Raw genomic sequence first — 16,641 nt, 5'->3', positions numbered from 1 at the left:
AGTTCCCCACAGGGGTTACCGCCCTCTTCACTTTTACCCTTATCCCCATGCTACTAAAAGGCGAGGTTTAAAGCACCAACCCCCCTTCGCCCTCGCTTTTCCCTCCAGGAGCCACTGCCCCCGACTTTAAAAGCACGCGCTTCCCCCCTTTTCTGCTTTATGAGAAATGCCATTGTTTTGGTTTTTTAGCACTCTTTGCTCTTGCCTTTTTAGCTTTTTTTCTGAAAGTTTTGAGAGAAAAAACATGCAAGCTCAGGCCCAGCACGGACCGTGCCTGAAGTTCTTGCTTCGCGAAAATGTGTCTCCTAGCTATGCTCGAGAGAGGAAAAAAAAAAACAGCACCCCCTTTCAGTTTGAAAAACCCACACTGGGGCTACAAGGTTTCTGCCAGAACGCGACGCTGTTGAGCGAACGCCGGGGCGAAGAAATAATCCCATCCCACCGGAGTCCCCGTGCCCCCAGGCCTTCAGCACAGGCCCCAAAGCGAGCCGCGCACCACACCGCTCCGGGGAACCCTCTCCAGCCGCACGCGCTCCGCGCCTCCCTTTCAAGGGCCGCGGCACAACGTCATTTCCGGGGCGGGGCGGCGGGGGGAGGGGCACGTCGTCCGCGCAGGCGCACGAGCCTACGGCCGCCGAGCCGAGCGCTTGACTATATATGGTCAAAGCTGGGGGCGAGCGGCGCCGGGGCCGCGCTTCCGGGTTCGGCGTCGCAGCGGCAGCGCGCAGGGCAGGCGCGAGTCGCCCCGCAGCCGGCCTCGGACCGCCCCCTCCGCGCCCGCACGCCCGGCGCCGCCTTCTGCCCCGTCCCCGGCCCCGGCCTCGGCGAGGTCCGTTCGCGGCTCGGCCGGCCCCTGGCTCTCGGCGAGCGCGGCGCGGTAGCAAGTGGGCGACGATGCCGTACGAGATCAGTGAGTGAGCGGCGGGCGGGTGGGCCTCTCGCGCCGAGCGGCGGGGTGCCCCGGGAGGGCCCGGCGCGGGGACCCCCTCCCGGGGCTGCCCCGGAGTTGGCGCCCGATTCGCTGGCGGGCAGGGCGACCCCGGCATCCCCGAGGGCCTGGCCCCGAGCGGCCCCTGCGCGCCTGGAAAGTGGCGGTCGCCCCTCCCGCGGCGGCAACAGGTGACCGGCTGGGCCAGGCCCGGCCCCTCTCTCCCCGCGGGTCCCTGCGTCCTCGCCCACCTGAGGGGCCGAGGCAGGAGCCTCCCCTCACGCTCCCTGGGCGTTTGTGTCTCCGCAGAGAAGGTGTTCGCCAGCCTACCCCAGGTGGAGAGGGGCGTCTCCAAAGTCATCGGCGGTGACCCCAAGGGCAACAGTTTCCTGTACACCAATGGCAAGTGCGTTATCCTGAGGAACATCGACGTGAGTAGCCCCTGCCCCACCTAGCTTGCTTCCTTCCCTGCCAGCGCGCAGTAGTGCAGCGGAGATTTCTTCTTCCCCTTCCGCCCCCTGAGGTCCCTGCCCGGGGCTTGGGGAGGGCCAGGGCCAAGGCGCCACGCCCCCTCAGCCCTGCGACCACACCTCGGGAACCTAGATATCTGATCCGGTTCCTCCAGGACCTTTTATTTCTTTGAGGTGGGGAAACAGGCTCAGATTAGTGCAGTCCTGAGAGCAAGGGCTGTAGATTTGAGGGACCAGACAGACCTAGGCAGCTGCTCCTTGATCTTGGGGTGGTTGGTGACCTGCTCTCTCTGAGCCCAGGTTCCTCCTCGGCAAAATGGAAATGGTGAGATGATGATATCCCACTTCCTCCAGCCGCCTTGGCCTACTGAATGAGCTGAAAAGCCAGGGTGCCTATTGCACCCTGAGCAGCTGGTAAATGGCTGTCTGCTCAGTCATGTCAGTACCCTCAGTTTCCCAGTGTGCACAGCCTGGACGAACACAGGCAGTCCTCTGGGCTCCAGCTTGATCTGCCTCTGTGGATCTGAGCCTCGGAGCAAAACAGGAACCAGCTTATTCCCATGAATCATTCTCTGCAGGCACTCTGTACCCAGACTGAAAATGCTTCTAGAGCCAGCTCCTCGGGAAATCCTCTCCGGCTCACCTTAACTCCTCTGCGGTTGTCTGAATGACCCAGTCTGCTTTTCACTCTCCACTTTGAGGATTACCCGCTTGGGTCTTGCTTCCCTCTCCTTGCCTGAGAGATGGTGTGGGGGTTGGAGCTGGGAGGTGCAGCGTGGCCACTGTAGGGGGGTTTCTTCTGTTCTGGGACTGGTGCCCATGTGCTTGCTCACAGGGGCGAGTCGGCTTCACCACATCAGCCATCAGTACCCTGGGTGGGCTGGGGTTGTCCACAGGCCTCACAACCGGCTGAGGAAAGCCGGCTCGGTTTCCATTTCCCGGTCTGAAGCGCTGCTGGCTGTGTCCCTGTCTCTGTCAGCCAGCCAGCGCCTGCAGCTCCTTTGCTGGAAGATGAAGCTCTGCATGGTGATTTCTGCCCTGCCAGGGATGCTGGGCACCTCACAGGAGGGAGTGGGTGGGTGTGAACCTGCCTTGAAGGTGCTAAGGACCTGCTAGTCACGGATTCCTAGAAAGCTGACCCAGTTTCCTTTACAGCCAGGGTTTGGATAGTAATGATCTAGAAGTCCCTGGAGAGAGGCCCCGAGGTTTATGAGGAGGTAAAAATGGACACTGCCCTAAGTAAGTCCTCACTTAGCAGTGTGGCGTAGGTGGTGCCTAAAACACTGACAGACACAGAGCAGTAGAATACTTGGTCTTGCCTCCAGCCAGGCCTCCCTGTGTCATTCAGTCTGCGTTCACTTCCGGCTAGGAGAACTGTTCAGGAGTCCTGGTGCTCTGCCAGCTTGTCTCATCCCCACCTCAGTCTTCCCAGAGGAGGCCTGCTCTGCCAGGTGAAGGAAGCAGATTCACAGCCAGGGATCAGCACTTTGCAGGAAGGGATCCTGACTTAGAGTCCATTCTGCCAGCCAGGCTGACGTCTGCATTCTTACCCCTCCTGGGCTTTATCATTCTCCTCTAAGGGTGCATGTTTCCTTCCCAACCAGTTTTAAGTTCCTGTGATGTCGGCATAAAGTGCCATTGATACATCCCCCCTGTGCCAACTACATCAGGCACAAGTTAGATTGATGGGTGGGGTGCTGGTCCTCAAAAGTGGGTATGATTTTTATTAGGGTGAAGTATTTCTGGGAAAAGTGAGGTGTGAATTCCCTTGAATGTTCAGGGTATAGAAACCAATGTGGTCTGATTGGAATACAGAGGAAAAAGAAGGGGGCGGGGAGGCTGGCACCAGTTCACGAAGGTCTCCATGGCACCTACACATGCCCCAAGCCAGACTTAGGGTTCTCATGTGCCCTTCCGCCCAGGAGGCAACTTCCTCCCTCTGGCTGTTGAGGCCTGAGACCCGGGACTGGGCTCCAGCGCCCCTTCCCTGCTACAGCACATTCAGTTCAGCAAGTCCCACTGCTCTCCTTTCAGAGGATCTGCGGGATTGGGACAGATTTGTACTGCTTTGCTCCTGCCCCTGCCCAGGCTGCCGTCCTCTCCCGCCAAGGAAACAGCCAAACTCTTCTCCCTGGTTGTGCCCTTGCTGCCCTGTGGTCTGTTCTGTTCCGAACATAGCTGGAATGGTTCCATTCGGACCTGTGAGACCTGGGGGCTCCGTGGCTGAAGGGGCCTCTCCAGGCCCACATGCATCACCATGCATCACCCTGGAACACGTCACATGTCCCTCTTGGGACCTGCTGGTTGCTTTTGCCTGAACATGCTTTCCACAGGTGGCTTAGTGGGGCTTCCTCTAAGTACCGTTCCCACCCCTGCTCTTCTCTGTTGCTCGGGTCTAATAAGTGTGAAGCAAGCTAGCAGACAGGGCTCTGCCTCCACTCACTGTACATAGGCTCCTGTCTGCTGGTCAGCCCTCACTAGACGTCGGCTCCAGAAAGCCCCACTTGCCCTCTGCCATCCGATGCATGTGTGGCTATTGCTGCAGAAGATACTGGTCAAAGTGCCACTGAGGTTTTACTGCAAGAGAAGCAAAGCTGGGCTAGTTTAGATTGTTAGACATAAGTTTGGGGAAACCTAAGTTCTTTTTTTTTTTTTTCTTTTGGTACCGGGGATCGAACTTGGGTCCTTGCACCTGCGAGGTAGGCGGCTGAACCACTGAGCTAAATCCCCGGCCCCAAAACCTAACTTCTAATGAGTGACCTTACCAACTTCCCCTGGGAGGTACTTCCTGTTGTTTATTTTGTTAACCTGTAGTACGTTGACTATACTATCACTTCTTAAGCATGTAGAGAAGGGTCTTTTTCCTTTTCCTGTACCGCGGATTGAACTCCAGTGCAACATCCCCAGCCTTTTTTATTTTTTGAGACAGGTGTCCAAAGGTGAACCTCAACCTGTGATCCTCCTGCTTCAGACTGCAGAGTGTCTGGGATTTCAGGCATGTGCCACTGCGCCTGGTGTGGATGTTTCATATCTCTGAACACATCCCATTGCGCCACTGGGAGAGGATTCTTCGTAGGGTTAAAGTATATGATGGTGGCCATTTAGAAACTTAATCCAGGAGAGTGCTCCGAAACAGGCTGCAGCAAACAATGTGTGCACCTTGCTTGATACCGTAGAAGAGACCCCAGCCAAGTAAGGGTAGTTTGTGCTGCAGGGGGCTTACGGAAGGCGCCCTATACCCACTGGTACCTGCAGTGCTTCCCTCTGGGTTGCCTTGTCCTGTGGGCCAGCATCGACTGAGTCACCCTGCCTTCTGTGACCTCTGCAGACACTGGGGAGGGATGCTCTCTGGGGCTGAGGAGGAACCTGTTCATGATTCCAGACTGCGTGTGACCACATCCCTGTACAAGCCAGCTCACACAAATGAGCCTTTCAACAGAGGCCTCACCATGTGGGCACGTGTGAGGCTAGCTTTCTAAGGTACCCAGTTCCTAGGTTCCAAACTAAGATGGTGCATTGGGAAAGCTACAGTGTGTCTGCAGTACTGAATATGAGACACGAAGAGCAGGCTCATCGATCCAAGGGCAATATCCTTGCGTCTGTCTCATTGAGCAGGGTGCAGATCAGAACCAGTACCAGCTTTTACGTGGCACCATCTGCTACAAGTCATGTGGAGAAGGACCGGTCTATGTCCCCGCACGTGTTGGGTACGGGGTCTGGGGACACCGATAGTGGCATGCCTGCTGAGACCCTTCCTGCAGAGCTCTTAGCAGCAGGAGGAAGTGGCATGTTTGGTGACCATCTGGACAGAATTGAGTATGCAGCAGGATGCTCAAGTCCAGAGCCAGGAACCCCGTGCCTGCAGTCTGGAAAGCCGAGTGCGGTGACTAGGGTTGGGAGGCTCAGTGGCTGCTGGCTTGATGAAGCTAGGGTGGTAGCTGCAGGGCTGGAGAGGTCTCAGGCCCTGCAGTGGCAGATGACATGGCTCTCTTCCAGAGACTACTGTTGCCTGTTGGAAGCCAGGCAGATGCACGATGATCTCAGACCTGCAGGGGCAGAGTTCCACACCTGGGGTTTGGGCAAGGAGGAGGCTGCTCAGAGATGCAGGCATGCATGGGCTCCCCCGTGGTACAGGCATCCTGTGGTTCCCTGTTGACAGCAGTGCCCCCTATGCCTGGATCTTGCTGAGCTAGGCCCATAAACTAGGCCATGTTGTCAGTGCTTTCCAGGGGGTGGCTTTGCCTGGCTCCCATTGCCCTGAGGGTACTTGGCAGTTATCTGGTGTGTCTAGCCCATGGGTTGCAGGGCCTTCCCACAACATAGCTACCAAGCCCCAGCCGCCTGTGGTCCTGGGTCTGAGAATCCTGGTATAAGTAAGTTCTCACACACTGGATTAAGCATTTCACAAGAATGTCAGGAGTGCTTTGGGGACGTGAGAGAAGACTCGTGTCCCCAGAGTAGCAAGGGCAGCTGCCAGAGAAGCAGCACCTTGGAGTGGGGGCTTGGAGGATGAGTAAGAGTTTTCCAGAATGAGGACTGTCATGCACAGCAGATGTGGGGGGGCCCATGGCCCCACTGTGGGCTCCTGTGGCCCTACTGGCTGGGTTGTGGAAGTAGTGTGATTGGGGGTGTTCATCCCGCGACCTCCACCCTTGCTGAGCTGAGCTGAGCTGTGTCAGGGACAGCTGGAGAGCAGTTGCTCTTCCATTCAGCTCTGGACTCCAGCTTTGGTGGCTGGCTTAGCACTTCTTCCTGGAGGGCCTGCTGCTCTCATCCCTCCCCACTTCCCAGCTAAGCTCTTGGGCAGGCCGGGTGCATCAGGTGCTCTCAGTGGCCTGGCACTGGGCCATCCCGTTAACATTTGCCCCACACCTAGGAGGACAGGTCATGTTGGAGTCAATGTGAGACGTAACTCAGGTAACTAGCAGGGCACCTGGCACTATGGGTACCCTGGGTGGATGCTGTGGTCCCTCTTTGCAGGTGGGGACCCTGAAGCTCAGGGAGGTGCTGGGATTTGAACCCTGGCAGCAGGAAGAGAGCCCTCAGGGATAGAATGCACTTGGGTCACACTGGAGTCCTCCATGGTGAGCCTGCGTGACCAGCCCCCCAGCTGAATGGCAGTGTCCACAGCTCTGGTTGCCTGAGCTAAGGAGTCAGGCTAATGTCAGTGCCAGTGGTGTAACAGAGGGAAAGGAGAATAAAAGCTGATCCCTAGCCCAAGCCCCAACTTGTCTGCCAAGTGAACCGGGGGACACATTCGCTTTGAGCCTTGGGTTTTTCTGTAAAATGGGCTTGTGAGGTTACTGGCCTGCAGGGCTGTTATGACCATACAAGGTGCCAGGTCCCACCCAGGCCCCTTCAGTGAGTACAGGGGACCATGGGGAGCCATGCCTGCTCTCCAGAGGCTGCAGGGTAGCAAATCATATAGGGGTCTGCCCAGTGCAGGAGGTGGGTGAGGCACAGAAGTGGCGGAAGGCACAAGGGAGGAAGCAGTGTGTCACTGCGGGCTGGGAGAGGTCCCTCCCAAGGTGGAGCATCAGAGAAGCCTTCCTGGAGAGGTGGCCTTTGTGTGGTGATTAGGAAAAGGCCATTGGGTTTGGGATTGGGGAGGAGGGAGAATAGTCCAGGTGGGAAAATGTCAGGCAGCAATTGGCAGCGGGGAGGAGGGCAGTCAGGAAGTGACTCTACCTTAGCAGGCTTCTAGGTGCGGTTCTGCCCCACAGGTGCAGAGGTTTGTGTCGCTGCTTTGGGGGCTGGGTTTCTGCAGTGATCTGGGTCCGGCCTGATGCCGTGTTCAGCACTTAGGCCCTGCACAAGCAGAAGCTAATGTCTGGCATCAGACCTAGCTGTGTGCAGGACCCCAGTGCCCTGCCTGGAAGGGCGCTTGCCTTGCCCAGGTAGACACGGGGAGTGGGGCCTCCCTCCCTGGGCACCAGGGATCCCTCGGGAGGCCGGAAGGCGCCGTCGAAGCCGTGTGACTCAGGAAGACCTCCTGGGAGCTCCTCTCTTGCTGAGTCCCCTCCCAGCAGGACTGGGGCTGTGAAGGGATGGGGGAGTTCCTTTGGGTTTCCTGTTGGACTGGACTCCCGGAGAAGAGAGGATCGTGCCCTGGAGGAGGTGAGGAGAGGTAGTAGAAAGATTGCCGGAAGGACCAGATTGGCAGTGTGGCAGGGTGGGGGTTTCTGGAGCCCCTGAGAGGTTCTGGGATTGTGCTACTCTACCTGCAGCAGCACCGGAAGTCTGGGGGGAGGGTGCCTCTGGGCAGGGCCACCCCACACCCCGCCCACCACTGCCTCCTGCACTGCTGCTTCTGAAATGGCTGTATGCCCCTCCTCATTCCAGAGCTCTTCCCCAAATAAGCTCACCCCAACCCTCTCCTCCCTCCCCAAGGCTGTGGGACAGGAAGGGCCACACCTGGGGACTGGGCCGGGCTGCTTCCTCTAGGCCACCGCCTCCTCCTGTGAGCGCGGTTGGCGGGCGGGCGGGCGGGGCCTGCTGACTCAGAGGTAAGTCATCATCTGTAATTTGGAGTCTTACCCCAGGCTGGCTCACTTGTATCTAGAATACAAACGAGAGTGAGTCATCCAGCCGGCTCTAGATCCGGTGCCCCTTAGGGCTTTCCACACCCTGTTTGCACACGTCCTGGCCATCTAGGGGAAGGAATTGTCGGGGGCAGAACTACTTGGTCCTGCCCAGCCACAGTCCGTCCCTGGAAGGCAGCGTGGCCTGGAAGGAGGTCAGCCCGCTTTGAGCTGCTGAGGGCTTCACTGTCCAGAGTGTGGCTCTGTCACCTACAGTGGGCCTTGTCCCTGAGCCAGCATCTTGGGGGTGTCCTCTAGGAGACCTGTGCATAAGAAGGTGCTCATCGGGGCAGGGAGGCTTTGATCGGGCAGGCAGATGTGCAGTAGACTGGGCATCACAGCTTCGGGGTGCTGGGGTTTAGGTACAAGTTGCCCAGCCGTGATCCTGATACAGAACATTCCCTTGGTACCAGAAGCCCCTCTTAGCACCCATTCTGTCCCCCACCCCAGCACCAGCAGACCTGCTTTGTCACTGGGCCACCTGTTCCAGAATTTCTTTCATAGGAAGGGGTCAGACAGTGTCATCTCTCTGGCCACTTTTCCGCAGCCACTGGGTGTATTTATACTGTGCTGCTTTGTACTGCTATGCCCTGTTGTGTTGGATAGAGTCCCTTGGCTTGGTTCCAGGCTTTTTGTACGCGTGCTTTCATTTCCTTTGGGGAGATACACAGGACTGGCACTTTCTTGTTCCGTGACGCGTGTTTTAACTTTGAAATAACTGCCAAACTATTTTCTGCTGTGTCTTTGCATTTCCACCAGCATCTTAGCATTCCCAGGTTCTCACTCCTCCACCTTGCTAAGGCATTGGGATGTTTGTCCTTTCAAAAACTCACTTGGTGTCACACTAGGTATAAATCATCCTGTAGGCAAACGCGATGGGATTCCTGCCACATGTAAATGGAGGCTCTTTAGTTGGTTGTTGGTTGTGCCCACATGCAGATGAGGGATTGAAAATAGCATCTCTGATTGGTTCTGTGACTGTGCCAGATTCAAATGAAGGAATGAGAATATCATTTCTGATTGTTCTGGGTGCAGTGCTCGGGAGCCCTGGGGTCACTTTAGGGTCCATGTTCTGTAGATGTCCTCTGTTTTGTCTTGCTCCCAGTGATGACAAACATTTTAGGAGCAAGTGCCCAAACTGCAACCCCAAATCTACTTATTTATCGCCAAGGGCCTGCACCACAGTTAAACATGAATACTGAGGTTTTAGTTTAGAAAAAAACCAACTCCTGCAACTAATGATGTCATCGCAGAGGGAGCTCTGCCCGCTGCAGCACATATCCCATGAGTTACTATGACCCTTGACGCCTTTCACCTGGTTAGCTATCTGGTGTGTGCAGCCCTAATCTACCTCACAGGTGTAGAGGAGCCAGGGTGGGGCCTCCAGGAGGCTTTATGGAGGAAATGCCACTTAGGTTGGGCTGCAGGGCCGGCTGGGGGGGGGGGTGTCTGGGGTGGTAGGGAGGTGGGGTTGCATCAGGTGTGGCGCAGCTGTCGGTCCTAAAAGCTGGGCTCCCCACCCCACCCTGCTGCATCCTCAGCCTCGAGTCTGGGAAGCTCTTCTCCCATTTGCACCATTTGTCCCGTGCTGACAGCAGCAGTGGAGTCTTTGTTCCCTCCTGCAAGACGGGGGCCTTGGCATGGGCCTGGGCAGGCTGGGCTCAGCGTGTGGGGAGCGTGTGTGCAGGAGGAGGGCAGGGATCCACTTTAAGCAAATGACACCACGTTCAGACCTCACTGCTGAGGTGTGGAGATGCCCCGTCCCCCCGCCCCAGACGCTGGTCCTGTTCTTGCCACAAGGTCCAGCCAGCCTTTGATCTGCGCCACGTGGCACTTCTTCCCAGGCCCTTGCCCAGGGCCTGTGCCACTCGGACACCAAGGGCGCCCGCATGGGGTCGGGGCCGCTGGGGAAGGCGGCCTTGGGAGGGTGGGTATTGGTGAGTGCCGACTGGCAGCGCCCCTCGGGAGGGGGGGTCGCGGTTTCAGGCCCTTCCTTTCTCTCGTCGTGGGTCTGTTCCCCAAATACACCTGCCCTGTGCTGGGGAAGGTACAAGGAAGCAGACCAGGGCAAAGTCCCTGCAGCTCTGTCGCCTAAGAGAGGTAGGAAGCGGCAGTGGCGGGTTGTGAGTGCCCTGTCTGTGACACTGACACTGCAGCTCGGGGCTTGCCGTGCGTCCTTTGTCCCGGGCCGGCTGCCCCCTCCCTCCTCCCGCTCACCTCGATCTTCTCCCTGCAGGACCCTGCGGTCGCCGACATCTACACGGAGCACGCGCACCAGGTGGTGGTGGCCAAGTATGCGCCCAGCGGCTTCTACGTCGCCTCTGGAGGTAACGTTCGAGCAGGCTCCTGGCTTGGGAAGGAGGGCCTGGGGGAGAGGTAAGGGCACTGGTGTGTGATTGGTTTCACTTGCAGCTGGCACAGGAAATGCAGACCACCAAAATTCACCCCTTTGCAGACCTGGCCTTAGTTGTAGAAAGCGTGCTTCACAGTGTGCAGTGTCCCCGAGGCTCCAGCTCAGAGGCAGCAGAAACCACCGCTCTGGGTTAGACACAGGCTGCCACGGGTGGCTCCGCCAGGCATGCACATAGTGTGTGTTGTGAACCCGAATTGCGTTTTTGTCGCCCTTACCCACTGCTCCTTTCCCAGCCCGCCTCTCAGCAGGCGCCGGCGTTGTTTGATGCCTGGCCTCTGCCCTCCAGCCTGGGCCTTCTGTCTGGCTCAATAGGAGTCCGGGCGGGCGGCGCTGAGCCTTTTCCATGTGCAGAAGCTTTATTCACTTAGTCCTTTGAGGCGGGCCGTTTGCAGAGGAGTCGCAGGCACGGGAGGTGGAGTGGCAAGCCCTGCATCTCACTCGTTCATTTGCCTATTTGTTCACTCACGCACCCTGCAGATGTTTATGCCCCCTCCCCCAGCTGAGCTCTGTCTCCAGCCCCAGGGAGGGCCACGTCCAAATCGCTGGAGCCACAGCTGTCATTGCTAGGATTCCTGGGTGCTATGGCGTGCGACCTGCACCCCAAGGCTGTATGTGTGGGTTCCGGGTTGGGAGGGACCCAGGATCTGCACCTCCAAGGTCGTGTGACTGGCTTTCCTGGCCTTAGTATTCTCTTCCATAAGCTGGGGCTGCAGGGTTGGGGAAGGATCCGGGGCGATGTGTGGACGGTGCCTAGCATGGTCCTACACAGATGGGTACTTAGCAGCAGTGAGACCACGTTGTCCAGCACTGAAACTGGAGCACTGTTGAGAGCCAGGGAGGGGACAGGCACGCTGCTGGCGCCTGCTGTCAGCCCCCACAGTTAGTCAAGGGCTGGGTGGGGAGTACCATACGTAGAGAGGGTTCTGGGTTTAGATCGCTAATGCCATTTTAGGGTTCACTCTAATCCCATGGCTTGTTCTAGCCCTGCGATAGTTCTCCCCTCTTGCCAATCTAACATGTCTTCATTACACCCCAAGAATTGGCCCAGGTACTTGCTTAAATTGTGTGTAACACACAGCCCAGTGCTCTGAGAAATTTCCTTAGGAGAGGAGTGTTTGGTGAGGGCATCTGCCCAGCTTGGCACAGCTCCCGCCCTTCCAGCCCAGGTCTGGCCGCCCATGCCTGGGGACTGCTCCCCAGGACCCAAGTCAGTGGCCTTCACTCTAATGGAGGCCGACACAAGGGACAGTCCCAGGTATGAGTGACCATCAGCTAGACATGCTCTTCAGAGTGCCTCGACTTGGTGGGGAACCAGCTAAGTTCATGGGTGGAGATGGCATTTTTGTGTTTCTAATCCGACCCTTTGAATAGAGCAGTGATTGTTAAGAGTTACAATGAACATTGCTGCAGAGATGCAGGCCCTGGGCTAAAAATAGTGTGTTGCTCAGGGTTTGGAGTGAGGCTGCAGGGCGGGAGGCTCAGGAAGGCTGTGGTGGCTCGCAGCGGGGTCCCACCCAGAACCTCAGGAAGCCCACAGCTCCCGCCCAGCTGGGGCCCAGCCTCCTGCAGCAGCTGTGGATGCTGTCACTCCACCTGGCTGCCAGGTGTTGAAGGATGGGACCTTCTGCATAGGACTCTCCCAGGGAGCTCCCAGGGAGCCCCCAGCATGAGCGAGATGGCCAGCCCTGGCCTGGAGAAGCCCACGCCCTGTGCCATGGTTCCACAGCAGCTCAGCTCCCATCAGCATCTTCCTCCTGGTGTGATTCTCAGATGGCCCTCAGGGTACCTCGGGGCTGTGAGCAGTGGCACCTGATCCAGCTGTACACTAGGGCAGGCTTCCTGGAGGAAGGGCTTTGTGTGCCCAGAGGTGAAGGGGAGGAAAGACGGGCCATAGGGTCCGTGAGCAGAGGTCTCCTTGGGGACTGAAAAGCCACGCCCTGCACTACCGCTTCCCTCTGTCCTCCGGGTGAGCTGCTCTGTGCATGTGGAGGGCGGGGATCATGCAGTCGCATCCCGCATGATGTCCCACGGCTGACGAGTTTGCCTGGGAGGGAGCCCTGCCCGACATCACTGTCCCCACACTGCAGGCTGATGGCCGTCAGAGGTGTGCTCTCTTGTCTCCCCACCTGGGCCCTCAGGTCTGTTCATATCACTGCTCTGCCCCTAGCGCTCACCACAGGGCCGGGCACCCAGCGAGCCCTCGGCCAGCCACAACTGCTGCGGGCTGCCCTGGTCAGATCAGGGGCTCTGTGCCTGGTCCCCAGGAGCCCTCCATGTCTTCCTGCTTCAGCTGCTTCTGGACAGAATGACATGCACAGTCAGGGCCTAGCGGAGGAGGTTGTTGGTCTGCAGGGGGCCAGTGGAGAAAGAAAAGCTGGTTGGCCATTGGACAGAGCAGTGGGTGGATGAGCCCAGGGATAGGGAAGAATGGGGCTATGTCGTGTGTGAGAGGTGTGACGTCAGGGGTCAGGTGTGCCCGTGTGGAGGAGCTTCTGCGGGTGCGGGCATGAACATGTGCGAGTGTGCACGAGTGCACCTGCCCTCCCCGCCCGGGCAGCACTCGCCTCTGGCCCTGCCGGCCCTGGCTGGCTTCCCGTTCCCTGCCGGCCTGTTGAGTGAAGGAACTCAGCTAGCCAGGTGTGCACACCTCGGCAACGTGCCGCACTGTCTCGGAGTTTATCTGGTGATGACCAGAGGCCCTTCAGGGACTCCCACACCCCGCCAAGCTGGCATATCCATGTGGCTGGGTGTCCCCTCTTGCTTATGTGTCACTGCAGCTGGACTTAGCAGTGGGCATGGTCCTCACGTGCCCTCTGGGTCTCAGCCTGGGAGTGCGGACTCTGGCTCTGTCTGCACACAGTGAGGGTCCCTAGTGGCTGCTGCACAGCTGAGTTAGCTCGGGGCTAACTCAGCAGCCATGCACTGTGCACCAAGGATCAGTCTGAGACCATACGTGTGACCTCGTCCTGTCCCCACAGCAGCCCAGCGATTGGCACTGTTCTCGTGGTAAGGCCATGGAGGCCCGGTGCGGGCCCCTGAGCAGGCTCCTGGCTGCCCCCCCCCCCCCCGGCTCTGCTCAGCCCAAACACAGCAGCTGTTTTCCCTGGAGCCGCTGCCCGTGGTCCTTGTGCAGCGGGCTGGGTTGCCAGGAAAGGCCACAGCCCGCCCACCCACGTCAGAGGCTGAGGCAGGAGGTCTGAGTTGCAGAGTTGGCGTAAACACCCGCCTTCCTTCCCACTGTGACAGTGCCGCTTTGGGAAGGGCTGTGTCAGCTGCTGCTTGGTGACAGGATCCTGCAGGGCAGCGGGGGCCCCATGCTCCTTCCTTTACAACTTGCTGCTGGCTCCATGTGCTGCCAGCGTGCAGCCCGGGCACGTAGTGTGCAGCACCCATCTGCGCCGGTGATGGATGTGGGGCCAGGCCTTCGGGGTGCCAGTGGGGCTGGGCCACATTGCCTGAGGTGCCTGCGAGTCCAGGGCTGCAGTTCGTGCCATCTGAGTGCATGGCAGGGGGCCCGAGGTCCATGCCCCATTCAGATCCCCTGGGAGCCACAAAGTGAAGCTGCTTAGCTGCTCGTTGATCCTCGGGCACCCTGTGTCCCTTTCCGATACCTGAGCAGGGTCGGGTGCCCAGGTGAGATTCAGGCGTCAAGGTCAGGCGGTGGAGGCGGCACCTGTGGAGAGCGGCCGAGGCCTTTCCCTCGGGGCCCCAGGGGCTGTGGCCGAAGCCCTGGCCTGGCGGTGACGTGTGGCCCCCTTGCATGCGTGTGTCCTGCAGACGTCTCCGGGAAGCTGAGGATCTGGGATACCACGCAGAAGGAGCACCTCCTCAAGTACGAGTATCAGCCCTTTGCCGGGAAGATCAAGGACATTGCCTGGACAGAAGACAGTAAGAGGATCGCCGTGGTCGGGGAAGGCAGGGAGAAGTGAGTTGCTCGCCCAGCCCCTCCCCTCCCAGTCTCCTGTGGCCTGGCCCTGGTGGGAGGTGGGAGAGGGCGGCAGGAGGGTCTAGGTCAGCCGAGTTCCAAGTGGGCACCAGCCCTCCAGCAGCCTTGCCAGGGCCTCCGGGCCCTGCAGGGTTGGCTCAGCCGTGCACAGGGGAAGTGCATCCCCCAGGCTGTGATCAAGGCCTGAGACGCCTTCTCTGTCCCTCGCCTTGTGGGACTCCCTCTGCCACGGCCCCATCCCTGGCGGCAGGGAAGGGACAGGTGAACAGGCTGTGCCTCCGTAATCAGGAGACCCTTCCAGCCGCGACCGTGTGGCCGAAAGAGGGACTGGCCGTGGGTTTCTCCCAGCGGGGACAGCACCTGAGGAACAGCTGTGACCTGACCAGGTCGCACACTGGGGCTGCACTCTTGCTTGGTGACCAGCAGGCTCAGAGCTGGACCGGGGTCTTTTCTTCCCCCGCCGGTCAGCGCCCATCACAGCCGCCTACAGGCCCTTGACCTTGAGAGCCCGTTCCTCTGTTTCCCTTAGTCTTTCGTAGTTCGTGTTCTGGTGCCTATTTATTGTTCTGTGGCTTTTACTTAATCCCTGCTGCTCCAACTATTCCATTTCTACTCAGTGACAAATAAAAACTAAAAAGTGCATTTTTTTCACACATTGCATTACTATTCTTTTCACACTTTTATTACTGCGTGTTTGCAGTACGTAATGACTGTGCTCATCGTGGGGTGTGGGAACATGTACATAACCCACCTGAATTCTTCTGTTACCCCTCCCGGCACCTCTTGGTCCCCTTCTCGTTTGCAAAAGACCTCCCTGTTTCCTACGTCTGTCTTTTATTTTGCTCTTTAATTTATTTAGACTTCAAGTCAAAGCAAAGCATCTCTTTTCTAGGAGGGGTTGGTACTTGACCTATTTCCTGGTCCTTCCCCCAAATGGTTAGGGAAACGTTGAAGCCATAAAGTCCCCAGTGACGCTTCCTGGGGTGGCTGGGCTGTGCATCCGATACCTAGCCCCTTCCAGAGGAGCTTGGCAGCTCCTGGTGGTCCTCAGATCCTTCAAACATGAAGCTTAGAGACCCAAATCCATGCACTTTCGAATGCGTCGTCCCTTTAGCATCCTGGGCAACTGCATCAACACCCACCCGTCTCCAGCTGTCGAGTTTCTCTCCCTTCCCAGACTGACTTTCTCCTCCACTCCTCTCGTTGGGTAAAGGTTTGGAGCCGTCTTCCTGTGGGACAGTGGCTCTTCCGTTGGTGAGATCACAGGACACAACAAAGTTATCAACAGCGTGGACATCAAGCAGACCAGGCCATACCGGCTGGTGACAGGAAGCGATGATAACTGCGCTGCCTTCTTCGAGGGGCCTCCGTTCAAGTTCAAGTTTACCATTGGTGTAAGTGGGCTGTTCTCTTCGGGCAGCTTTGGGTGAACTTTGAGGTTTATATGGGACACCGGATATGGATGCAGGAGGGTCAGTGCCGTGATGTAAAGGCAGAAAGTGGCGTCGCATGGGGGACATGTCTTGCAGAGATGGGAGCACACCTGTCCCCACCCCACGTTTGCCAGGTGCTAGGCTGGGCACAGGGGCTCCAGCAGGGACGTGAGGGCAGCAGTGTCTGATGCTGCATAACCAGAGGAGTGTCCCGGCCCCTGGCAGCCTTCTCTTTGGCTGCATCGACTCAGACCTGTTGAGCTACCAAGGGGGCAGAGAAGATGGCTTTCAGGACTCCTGGATCACCCTCAGGTCCCTCCCCTGGAGAGGCGGTGGAGCACACATGCCCACAAAGTGGCCTCAGAGATCAGGGACATCGCGTCTGCCGGCGTGCCCTGGAGGAGTGTAGGCTTCGACATAAGCGTCTGATCTCAGGGTCCCCACTCTCACTGCCCCTCCCTGATGGGCTCCTGATGCACGATAGGGAGGGGGTGGGCACCTGAGGGTCCTGGGTAAGGATTTGAACTGCGAATGGCCGGGCCCCCTAGAGGGCCAGGGCAGCGCCCCTTTTCCCAGCCCTGAGTGCTCTGGGTGGCTGGGCTGGTGTGCAGGGGCACCAACCGCAGTGCTGTACCTGCTCTGGCTTCCCAGTTACCTTGAGCACACGGCCTGGAAACGGCAGCCAGCCTCAGTGCCCATGATGAAGAGGAGCAGGGGCCATGGCCACGTTTGCCCAGAAAGGGCAAGTTTCATGGGCTCTGTGTGTCCCCTGGAGGTGGTTGATTGATCGCCCTTCGGGGCGCCAGTGGTTCCCAGTGTCTGTGCCTCAGGGGACCCAGTGAGGCAGTGTCCTTGGAGCGGCTAGCTTCA

At 58.4% G+C, this 16,641-nt stretch overlaps 1 protein-coding gene across 2 annotated transcripts in view; it reads left to right on the top strand.

Moving 5' to 3' along the window:
* Positions 1-704: 704 nt before the first annotated feature.
* Wdr1 (WD repeat domain 1) overlaps positions 705-16,641 on the top strand; it is a 33,737-nt gene continuing 17,800 nt past the window's right edge. For both annotated transcript variants that reach the window (XM_087187339.1, XM_087187340.1), the window contains exons 1-5: positions 705-910; positions 1,238-1,359; positions 10,216-10,306; positions 14,170-14,317; positions 15,552-15,732. In XM_087187339.1, the coding sequence (XP_087043465.1) occupies positions 895-910; positions 1,238-1,359; positions 10,216-10,306; positions 14,170-14,317; positions 15,552-15,732 (558 nt within the window). In that variant the 5' untranslated portion in view covers positions 705-894. The remainder of the gene's footprint in view (positions 911-1,237; positions 1,360-10,215; positions 10,307-14,169; positions 14,318-15,551; positions 15,733-16,641) is intronic.

The sequence above is a fragment of the Heterocephalus glaber genome, unplaced genomic scaffold (assembly GCF_053883595.1).
Source record: "Heterocephalus glaber isolate CG9 unplaced genomic scaffold, H.glaber_assembly_v1.0 deba00001509, whole genome shotgun sequence".
Lineage (NCBI taxonomy): Eukaryota > Metazoa > Chordata > Mammalia > Rodentia > Bathyergidae > Heterocephalus > Heterocephalus glaber.
Note: the sequence above shows the minus strand (reverse complement) of the source record. Positions and strands in the feature narration are given on the sequence as shown.